This window comes from Pseudorca crassidens, chromosome 12 (genome assembly GCF_039906515.1).
Source record: "Pseudorca crassidens isolate mPseCra1 chromosome 12, mPseCra1.hap1, whole genome shotgun sequence".
Classification (NCBI taxonomy): domain Eukaryota; kingdom Metazoa; phylum Chordata; class Mammalia; order Artiodactyla; family Delphinidae; genus Pseudorca; species Pseudorca crassidens.
Window position 1 is genome coordinate 4,489,644 of NC_090307.1, and position 12,117 is coordinate 4,501,760.

At 38.3% G+C, this 12,117-nt stretch overlaps 1 protein-coding gene across 2 annotated transcripts in view; it reads right to left on the reverse strand.

The window, feature by feature from the left end:
* Nucleotides 1-12,117, reverse strand: part of ZNF407 (zinc finger protein 407) — a 480,028-nt gene that overhangs the window by 192,684 nt on the left and 275,227 nt on the right. For both annotated transcript variants that reach the window (XM_067698828.1, XM_067698827.1), the window contains exon 8: nt 11,045-11,223. In XM_067698828.1, coding sequence (XP_067554929.1) covers nt 11,045-11,223 — 179 coding nt within the window. The remainder of the gene's footprint in view (nt 1-11,044; nt 11,224-12,117) is intronic.

Consider the following 12,117-nt stretch of genomic DNA (forward strand, 5'->3'; position numbering starts at 1 on the left):
CATGTGTTTACTGGCCATTTAAATATATATATTGTTTGGAGGAACAGCTATTCAGATTCTTTGCCCATTTTTTAATCACGATATTTGCCTTGATATTGTTGAATTATAAGCGTTCTTTATGTATTCTGAATACAAGTCCATTATCAGATAGATTTGCAATTTTCCCCCCATTTTATAGGTTTTCCTTTCAACTTCTTGATGGTGTACTTTGAGGCACAAATTTTTTTTTAATTTGGTAAAGTCCAACTCATCTATTTTTTTTCTTTTATTTCCCATGCTTTTGGTGTCATAATCAAGAAAGCATTGCTTAACGAAAGGTCACAAGGATTTGTTCATATGTTTTCTTTTAAGGATTTTATAGCTAAGATAATTTATGTTTTGGACAAATAAAACAAGGTATATTTATGGGAATGCAGGGGTTAGTATGCACACAGCCGTTTCCTAGTTCTGTCTGTTGAGAAGGCCAAAAAGCAAAGGGTGCACACAAGCAATGAATACATACAGTATACATATCATGATTTCTAAATACCAGTAAAAGGAACTAAGGCTCCTGAAAGAGAGGCTGATTTTACCACCAGGGGAGGGAAAACCACCAGATGAACGTGGATCACATTTTGGTGCCAGAAAGTAAACAGATGCTCATAAAAGCATGAGGGCACATCAAAGGGCACAGGAGTCCACCTGAAAGAGCTTGCAATGGCCAAAGCTGAAGAATTGTGAGCAAGAAAATAAATAACAATGATATAATAGAATTATAAGCCACAGAGTAAAATAAGTTCATGCTGGTAAAAATTAATAGAATAAAAATAATTGGAAGAGAAGGGACAGATATTCCTTAAAGAAAAATTCCAATTAAATGTAGAAGGAACGGGGAAGAGAGAAAATGACCATTAGAACTCCACAGATCTTGTTGCAGTCAAGATCCACTAATGAATGTCAAAATTAGTGGTTAAATGCTTAAGGAGAAACAGGCTATTGGCATAATCTGAATGTATCTCCCCTGAGATATGTACTAATTAAAAAGGGGAAATAGTAAGCTTGTAGTGGAGAAATACAGAGACACCATCTTACTCAACTGGTCCAGGTTACATCATCTGCCCTACCATACCCCTGATACACTCCACATCTATTCTGAGAAATTCTTTAAAAATCCTCAACTGAGTCATGAGTAAACATCAGACTAATGCAAAATAAAGAACATTCTACAAAATAACTAATCCATATTCTTTACAAATGTCAAGGTCACATAAGACAATGAAAGATGGAAAAACTGCCATGGACTGCCATGGACTGGAGAAGATTAAGGAGACACAACAACAGAAGGGCATGTTGGTTTCTGAGCTGAATTCTGGAAAAGAAAAACAGCAGAATGGAAAACCTGGTGAAATCTGAATAAAGAATATAATTTAGAAAACAGTACTGTGCTAATGCTAAAGTCTGGTTTTGGTAATTGCACTGTGGTTATATATAATGCTAACATTTGGGGAAGCTGGGTAAAGGATATATGGGAACTCTCTGTACTATTTTTCCAACTTTTCTGCAAGTGTTTTCAAAATAAAAACTTAAAACAAGGAAAATTTGCTAAATGGTAATTTTGCTTGCTAAAAATAGAAATAAGTGAAATTGCAAATGAATAATAATATGCATTTTTACATCTTCAGAACTAAACTTCAAAGCTAATTAAACAAGATACCTCAACTTTCCTCGTAACTTGAAAAACTTGTGATGCTATTCTTCACTAAATGCCTTTGCTGGAGACAGCCACCTGTGCTGCAGCATCAGCAGTAGGACCTGTCACCACCTACCTTGTTTCCTCATATAAAACTGCATTTTAGTTGGGGTCATGATACGTCTGGGAAAGTGTGTAAATTTTTAAAATATATAAATTATATTCAATTAATCAGATGATAAAAGGTCTATATAAAAATAAAAGCCACATCAATTACCTGATAAAATTATACTGCCCCTACTATAACTTTCCACAATGTTTTTTTCCCTTAAAATTTTGATAAATGAAGTTGTCAGGGGGGATAAGATCACAATTTTGCCTGCTGATAGAGGTAACCATACTGTATGTGCCTGTATAACCTGTGGCAGCGAGGAAAGCAGCCTAAAAGACAGTTTCAACATGGCTCTGAATTACACAGGCTAATTACACTTAGCGAGGCCACCCAAGAAAGAAAAGGATAGAGTTTTTTTTCTGGAAAAAAAATTTAAACATCACTTTAAAACTTCTCTTTAAGATTATGTAGTTAGAGGATGAGACTGAGAGCTCTTAAGGCTTGAGATCCATCAAAAATGATTAACTAAATGGAGTTACATGAATTTGAGGTATTTTCAGTGAATTCTATTAGCTATTACTAACAAAAGCCGTATTTTACTTGTGTACACTGACTTTATTTTAAATGTTGTGAATGCCAATTAAGGACTTCACAGAACATTAAAATATACACTAGAAAGGACATTATTTCAAGATCATATTCGTTTTAAAAATATAGTACGCAACATACAAAGAATAAAAATAATTCAAATAATAAGTTTCTACTCTGAAAAAAAAGTTTTATATAGACCTTTTCTAGCCCTAACTTTGGATATATGCTCAGACTGACATGCTAATATACGTATCACACACATAAAACATATACACACATATATAGTTATGAGACTCATTTCTCTCAATAACAACTTCAAATAAATGCAAAATACATTCCAGTCCTCTCCTACTACTTTCTTAGTATTAAAACAGCAATAAAAAAAAGCCCAATACCTTTATTTCTACAGAAAATCTCAATATCAATGATAACTTTCAAAGCTCTTTCATATGTATTAGTTAATTTGAACCTCATATTCAAAGGAAAGGCTAAACATTGTTAGTCATTTTGCAGCTGAGAATACAGATGTAGAAGGTTGAGAGACTTGCTTAAAGTCACACATCTCAATGGCAATAAAGTCAGGACACTAAAACCTAGTTCATTTGACTCCACCCGTCCACGCATCCATCCATCCTTCAAATTCTGTACCAGGCAGTAGAAGTACAACTGTGAAAACATTTACCCTAGTGGTTTTTTTTTTTTTAACTATATTATACCATGCTACTTCCTAGTACACGTTTTCAGATTATCTGATGTCTTAAAACTCAATATGAAGGCTTCCATGATAAGAATTTCATTAACCCATAGATGCTGATTTTTTTTGGGGGGGGGGGTTTACTATTTTATTAACATTTAAATTTCACCAAGAGTTCAAGTATATGCTAGCCATTTGTTCAGATTTTTGAAATAAAGACAAAATGGGCAAACAGCTTTAAAGGTGCAGTGTATTTAACACTGCAGAATATATTCACCAACTAGACAATCTAAGGAGTGGTATAACTATACACTTAGGAGGACCAAGTATAGGAACAAACTCTGGAACTTGAGGAAAAACCCGCCATTCAGGACTGAACAGAGGTCCTTGGTTGCTGACAGAATCTCCCCTTGACTTCAGACTTGAGACAAACTGAGGGAGTCTGTCAGTATACAGAGACCACTGCCTTCAGGACAAACAAACAGTAACAGGATGGACTGGCCAGAGCCAGTTCAGGTTGTGGGGACCGGTCTGAAGTGAGCAGGGTCGGCTGGAGGCTGGAAATGCTGCCGCTGAAGGCCAGCATCGGCCGATGACAGCAGCCACCTTCTACAAGTCGCTGATTTCTCCACAAGTTCCTAATGCTTTCCCAAACAGGGAGTTTTTTGTTTTTTGTTTTTTAAAGCTCCTGGATATGTAGGGTTATATAATTGGAAAACTCTTGAAGACAAACAGACATGGATTTCAATCAGCAAGTTAACCTCTTGAAGCTTCTTTTTTTAAATCATTAAATTGGGAATAACACCTACCAAAGAATTTTGCTTTGAAGATTTAATGGCCTAATGAAAAGTTCAGCACAGACACTATTACTACCCTTCCTCTTTCTTTCTTTGTAATTAAAAAGACAAAACGTGCAAAATAATAGAGTTCTTTAGTTCCCCATACTAACCATCTAAAATAGGAAGTCATACATATTACAGTTTAGAGGACTGTGGGAAGGAAATGGCAGAAAGTGGACCAGAGAGACACACGGGGCAAATATTTCCTTAAGCCTACTCCACAATGTTAAGTAGATAAAGGAAGTTTTTAGACATATACTGAAGACATGTTAGAGAGAACATATTTATTCTTCAGGAGATTAAATTTTAAAATATTTAAGAATGTTAATTAGAAAGTTTTGAAAAAAACCTATATCAGTATATTACTCAATAAAAGAGAAATGGTGATGAGTTCAGAGTCAGCTTAACTCACCAGTAAACAGCACATTTACTGACACACAAACACAAATGAGACCATCCTAGAGAGCGATTATATTACTGAAAAAAAGGAGACTGATGGAAAAATAGTGCTTTGACATTATTCACCCACTGACTACAAAGAATGTAAGATAGTCCTAAACTCAGGAATTCCAACAGGAGTGAGAGTGAGAGAGAGCGGAGAGAGAGGCCAATTAGCAAAATACCTATCTGCTGTGCCATGATGGACAGAAGGCACCAGACTATGTAGACAGGGCTTTGAAAGAAACAAAGACATTTAGCAGCAGTTAAGAAAAATAGTAAATTAACCCATGGATGATGTCTGAGGTTAAAGAATCAAATTGTTGAGCTGTTAATTATTTTAGGAAGTCTTTTGTTAAGTGGTGAAGTATCAGGAGACTGGAAAACAAGGATTCCAGTCTGAAGGTTAAAAAGAAAGAGGGGAGAGGCTGAAAATTATAGAGCTGTAAGTCTAACATCTATATTAGGAAATAAATTTGAGATGATACTTATGGATGAGCTTAATAATACATTTGGAGAAGTACAATTTAATAGGAGTGAGTCAGCATGGATTTACCAAAGGCAATCATGTCAGAAAAAATTTCGTTCCTTTTTAAGTTGAAGTAATAATTGGTTTATGTAAGGGAGAACCAATGAGAAACTGTCAGGATTTTCTGAGATTTTTGGACCTTTTCATAAAATGAATTATTGTACAAAATGTCATGACATGTGTCAGGGCACCCAACTAACAAAAGGGGATGAAAGTAATGGGGTTAAAAATAGAGGGCCAAAGAATTTGGGAAAAGACTGCATTCTACAAGGCTCTCTATATATCAGAACACTAATGTTTTTAATTAATGATGAAGAAAACCTTTTATATTACAAAATTTGAATATATCACTAAATGAGAGGGAATGGTTAAGATACAAAAGGCTATAGCTGTTTTATCTTAACCGTGATAGATTAAGCAAATGGGCTCAGAGGTGGAATATGAAACTTAATCTGCCTAAGTATAAAGTGATGCACTTGGATAGAATTAAGGAATCAGTTAAATATAGTTTAAATGGTACTGAACTGGTAACCATTAGAAAGAAAAAGGATTTGGAATTTGGATAAAAGTCAAACTTTCACATTCTTATTCTTATAACTGGGTGAGAGAAATGCTATGGAATGAAGTTAAATAATACATGTCATAAAGAATTTAAAAAATGACTATCTTATAGGAGAATAAAAAATTCTAATCTGTGAAGAGGGTTTGATAGATGCATGTGCTATCATCCTGCACAGGCAATAATCTAATGTATATTGTAAAGGATTAAGTATTGATATATATAAGAACTAATGAAAATCATATCAATACAAATATGATAAAAAACATGACAGTAGAAAAATTAAGGAAATTAGGAAAAATACCGTCCCATCACTTAATGCTTAATTTCCCCTAATAAGAGAACACTATTTGATTATTACCTTTGGAAAAGGCAGAAACATTTACTACATTTAAAGTCCCAGCTTCTCAGATGAGAATATGGAAGAACTAAGCCAACCTCCTAGTCTCCACGCAGCGCTCATCCTGCGGGAAAGTGGCCACTTCACGCCTGGGCCCTCCGGGTGCACCTGTGCAGGTGCAGGGAGCATAGCTTCAATTTGAGCCGTGGAGGCACAACGTGGAGTCTGTCTCTTGGAGTTCGTGAGAAAAAACATCTTCTTCGTAGTCACAAGCAGCAGAGCCCTGGCACACCCCCTCCACTCTCTCCTTAGCCCTCTCCATCTTAACCTTCAGGTTATTTTTAAAGTATTCTGAGATATTACCACCCAAGTCCAATTGAAGGTCACCTGTACTGCAAACATAAAGTGTGTGTAATTCTTTCTCAAGGTGTAGTGAATGAACACCAAGCTTATTCACGGATAAGAGAGATGGGAGAAATACAACTGCTAAAACTATGAAGCTCAAATAAAGATCACTTTTGAGCTGAAACGGATTTCACGTAATAGAGAACAAGTGTAATGTACAATGACAGAAAAGATTCTGGCCATTTGCAATCTGACATCAGTTTTGCGGGACTAATGTGATTGCATAATCTCATCACATTAGATCTAGAGTGGACCTAAATGAACCTCTTTGGAAGTTTAGGGGTCAAGGGAATCCTGTTCTTTTAAAAAGAGAAGTACTGGGCTTCCCTGGTGGCGCAGTGGTTGAGAGTCCACCTGCCGATGCAGGGGATACGGGTTCGTGCCCCGGTCCGGGAAGATCCCACATGCCGCGGAGCGGCTGGGCCCGTGAGCCATGGCCGCTGAGCCTGCGCGTCCGGAGCCTATGCTCTGCAACGGGAGAGGCCACAGCAGTGAGAGGCCCGCGTACCGCAAAAAAAAAAAAAAAAAAAAAAAAAAGAGAAGTACCTACAGAAAAGGGTACAACTCAGAGAAGAGCTTGAGGAATTTTCCCCAACTGAACACAACCACGTCCCAACATCAGGGATAAGAAGGAGAACCAGCACCGCCTCTCCTCATCCCAGGGACTGGTCTCTACACCACAGATTAGTCTTGGCTGCTTTTATATTTAATAAAGAATGAAATAATACAGAATATACTCCTTCCTGTTTGGCTTAACTTCATCCAATGATATGATCGTGAGACTTATTCATATTGTCGCTTTAGCTGTAGTTCAATCATTCTCATTGCTGTAGAGTGTTCCATTAGGTAAATATGCAACCGTTCTACTTGATGGACGTTCGAGTAGTTTGGGGTTTTGACTATGATGAGTACATCAATTATCAAGTATAAATAATAAAGTAAAGGACTATTTCAAGTAAAAGATTAAAGTTGTCACTGCAGATAAAAAAACGAAATGCAGCTATATGCTGTTTATAAGGCAGCTGGTATAGCTATACAATATAAAACACAGAATGATGGCAAGAAGTATTACTACAGATAAAAAGGAACATTTCATAATTATAAGAGAATTAAATATTTTTTCTTTATCTTAGGTGGGTATATGTATAAAACAAACCTAAAGTTCCAAGTATCCAGTGATTTATCTTTAAAACATGTAAAGCCAAAATTAACAGAAAAACAGACAAATCCATAATCATAGTGGGCAACTTTAATATACCTCTCTTACCATAGTGATAGAGTTAGCATAAAAAAATCAGTAAGAGTACAGACAATCTGAGCAATACAGTAAAGAAATGAGGTAAGTGACATATAGGAAACACAGAATGCAGCACCAAACAACACTGATATTTCTAGTATGTCTCAAACATTTACCAAAACTCACCATATGCTGGGCATAAAGAAAGTATAAACAGATTCTGAAGGATTAAAATAATTCAGACGATGTTCTGTAAACACAGTAGATGTAAGCTAGAAATCAATTTACATTACTATTTCAGTAGTTAACAAAAAGATAATTAGAAAATCCCCAAATGCCTGGAAATCAAATACTGCATTTCTAAATAATCCACTTTTATTTAAAAAAAAATAAATGACCACTTGTATCTTGTTTTCCAACAAAAGCTACAACCAAAATTAAAGCTCACATATAGCCTTTAATTCTCAGGAGTATGAAACGGAAAATGGTATCAAAGTCATTCTTCTAGTTCCCAACAACAATTGAGAAAGAAGACAATGGATCGTCAACGGAAGCCAACAGAGAAGAACACTGGGCAACGATGGGTGCCAAGTATTATCACGTCAAACAGTTTACATATTGTACCATCTTGGTTAGATCATATGAAAACTGTGCTGTAGGCATCACTATCCCCAGCTTACAGAGGGGAAGACGGAGACCCAGAGTTAAAACAGGGTTTCCAAAACCATTCAACAGGGAAATGAGAGCTGAAGTTAAAACCCAGCCTGCTCTGAAGGCCATGAACACAGAAACACGGGATGCTACAGTGAGGAGGGACCTCGGAGATGGCACGGACCTCACTGCAGGGCCCCCAGGGGAAGCACAACTGCAGGAAAAACACTTTCTCAGAACTGTTTTCCAACGACAAAAAAAATTAAATACCTTATTTTAACACAGACATTTCCAAATATCATCTTAACTAAAATTTAAAATACCCCAAATGACATTATTTACAATCTTTTCTGTTGCTGTTGTTTCACATTTTCCTTCTCATGAGAGCATTAGATGTTCGATCTACATGGGAGAGCCAAGTCAGATCCAGAGTGAATCTGTTTATTTGTTCTGGGGTAGTTTAAAAGAACTGCTTCATATGCTTCACTGAATTTTTGGTTACAGATTTCTCAACACATGAATAGTGTTGACAGCAGAGAAGGCTGCTGATAAGTCACCGTCAGGTCTGGGCATAAACCTCTCTGAAGATTTCAGGCCACCTCCGGACCCTGCACAGTACCGTGCATCAGGGATTCACCCACTGTGCTGCCTAATTCCTCTACCGGAAGCACGGAAGGAAGAGCGGCAAGCGGCCGCTTCGACACCTCACTTCACGTGGAGGAGGGCGCGTTCCACACACCCATGAAGGTATTACAGTTGACTCAGAATTACAAGGTGAAAGAGTCAATCTAAGGACTTTGCCGTTTTAAAGTTTTCTCTTAACTGAGCTAAGTTTATCAAAGCAAATATATTACTGAGGAGCAATCTTGCCTTGCACGGGGGGAATAAACAAGTGACACCCCACATGCACCACATGGATTTCGTTTGTCAAAATACTGAGGAATGCTACTGTGATTTATATAGAAAAAGGTTCCAAAAGAATCATAAAAATACAAACAGAAAACTAGGATCCTATGCAGAAGAGCATCACACACATACGCAAGGAAACGAGGATAACTTTTCTAAAAAAGATTTTATACAAATGATATCTCAAAACAGAACTCTCAGCATCACTAGAGCAGCAATGGCGTAAGCGAAGAGTCTGTCCTTTCTGTGCAGAACAACAAAAGGAATGTGTTTCTTTGGTCTGCAATTAGCTTCCTCTCCCTTTCTTTGCTGTTTACCTCATTTAAGAGCTAGAGACACCTTATTTTAGGAAAATAACCTACTTTTAATGTCTGATTGGTGCAATGGAAGAGAGAGACAGAATGCGTCAATATTACATCTTGAGAAGCTGAAATAGTGAAACTACCTTGAAAATGGTACTTTGCTGACAACCTACCATCAGTTTAGATCATTTTGCTTGGCCATTTCTGGAAGCACCAGCTTTTAGGCACTATTTCTGACATCTGCATTGTCATGCACTCATATTAATAAAGAATCCGTAGGTACTCATGGCCAGAAGATACTTCAATTTGACTTTATCTGTTTTTGTGAACTAAAGTTGATAAACTGTCTAGCTCAAAACCTTTTCAGTGACAACCTCACCAAAATACAAGGAATATTGACCCCCGTTTTTCTTTTTCAAAAACAGACGTGGGTACAACAGAGATTACTAAATCAGATGTTTTACCATGACTTTAAAGAGTCAATCTGATGAGTATAAACAGAGAAATTTGAGAACACAACAGCAGAAAACAAATAATAACCTTACATTCAGTGTCAAATGGATTAGGACTATTATTCTACCTCAAATTACTCAACAAGTCCTGTTTCTTTCACTGTAGACATTACATTACCAATGTCATTTACATATTTTGCAAAGGCAGCCTTGCATCTGGGGTGGGATTTCACACAACTTTCAAACACTAGTGTCACTTCGCCAGCATCAGCACCAACACCCACAGTCCTTTGCACTGATCATTCTCGGCACGAGAGTACTGTGCTAAGAGCTTCCTAGACAAGATCTTTTTAAATTCTCACAATAACCCTTTAAATAGATCCCACCACATCGATTTACGTACGAGAAATCTAAGGTGATGAGATGAGCCTGCCTGTAACCCACACAGCCAGGATGGGGAGGACAGTTTAAAAACAGCTCCAATTGCTCCCAAAGCACCTGCTTTAAACATCCCCTGGATCCCCTGGCACTATTTAAATGAAGTCCTGCTTTGGACTACAGTTGGAACTGCCGGCAAATGTCCTGCAGGGGACTACCTCTTCCGACAGGTCCCATACTCACCATCCATCACCTGGCTACTCTGCACGGAAGAACTCTGCACTCAAGGCCCCCTTGTTCACTAAACAAAAGGCTGGGCTCCAGGGGGTCAATGTGCTTAACCCTGCAGTTGGTGCTGCATATCTGATCCCCCCACAGCATCTGACAGCCAGTCCAACCAGGCCAGAGTGATCTCAGCAGCCTCTGCCATCACCAACGTTCCCTGAAACCCGTATCACGGGCCCTCCTAGTTTTGGGGACACGTGTGGCACTGTTACCCCATCCAGGTTCTCCTGCTCTCCTCAGTCACATTCTTCCCCTTTCCAGGTATCTACTGGAAAACCGTGGTACAAGGGATAGGGCAGGCATAACATTTTAAATCACAAACATTTTCTGAAAAAAAATTAAAAACCTTATCAATTAGCCAAAATACGAAGCTCAAACAACTACTACTGTCTCAGATCAACCGCGTTTTGAGTATTTGCCATTAATAACTCTGCTGTCCTGCGATGATTATTTCGTCATATTTGCTCTTGATGAAATATAATTGAAAAGACCTGTTTTTATAGTTGAGGGGGATAAGACCAAGTGTTCTTTTTTATAAGTCTTGAAGCAGATACTATCACACATGCTACCACATTTAAATAAAGGCTGGTAATGCACACACAGCCTAGTAACTATCGTGATGAGTGAGCATCTTACATAATAGTTTTCGTTTCTTACCTGCGTGCAGGTAGGCCAGGTCAGGGTTTTCGATGTCAGGATGCTGCTCTTTCAAGTGGTTTCGAAACTCCACAGGGACGTTGGTCCCATAGTCACACTTGGGGCAGTTGTACATCTTGACCCCTTCATGTTTGCCCGTGTGTAGAATGTGTTTGCGGATATTTTCAGCACAGTTTGACCTACCAAGAAAGAAAGAAAAGTAAACGGAATTAAGGTCAAATCAATAACACGAGACCACAGATCACGATGGCAGTGACCACTCGTGCAGACCTCACAGGTATCAGGTGCTATGTGTGCTCTAAGTGTTGTGCTCTGTAAGAGTTAACATGAATCGTATGAGGCTGGGAGCTCTTAAAACCTTGGCGCTAATTTCTAGGTTGGCTTTTACCTGAGCAATTCATTTCTATGCAGAACTGGAAACACAAAGTCCCAAGTTCTATCATTTTAATATCAAATTATTCTGGTACCACTTGAGGGCAGTGAAGGAGTTTCCTTAATCCCGAGAACACACCTTGCACCACGGAGTACTGATACAAAGGCAAGCCCTGTCACCTCCACTGAAATTGGAGCATTAAGGAAAAAAAGATGCCTTGACTTTTAGACCTGTCAAGTGAGCTGCTTCTAAGTAAGGCTCTAAGATAGTCTGACGATAGAAAAGTAGCTGGAAACAGCCCCTCAGCCCACAGCTGGGCAATGTGCGAAGTTCCAGTGAGGTTCCTGTACTGGTGTAGGTTTTGAAGAGGGATGGACTGAATAAATACAATTGAGGGTCTGTATATTTCCCACCAAATTGTCCCTGAAAATAGGCTCCTCTCCCACTGCTTTCCTGCAGATGCAGAAATGCAAGGCCTGAAATGACCAGAACCCTGGGCACAGGGAACTGCTCATGAGGCAAACTGTTCACCGCCTGCTCCCAGCCCTCTCAGCACAGGCACTGCAACTGTGCCCCCAGACCGTGTCCAATTAACAGCAGTTAAACCGAGCGGGCATACAATCATTAAGAGTGGGTGACTGAATATGTCTTCAGTTGGACATTGATTTCTAAAGAGAGTCCCAGTTCATAGATTGGAAGA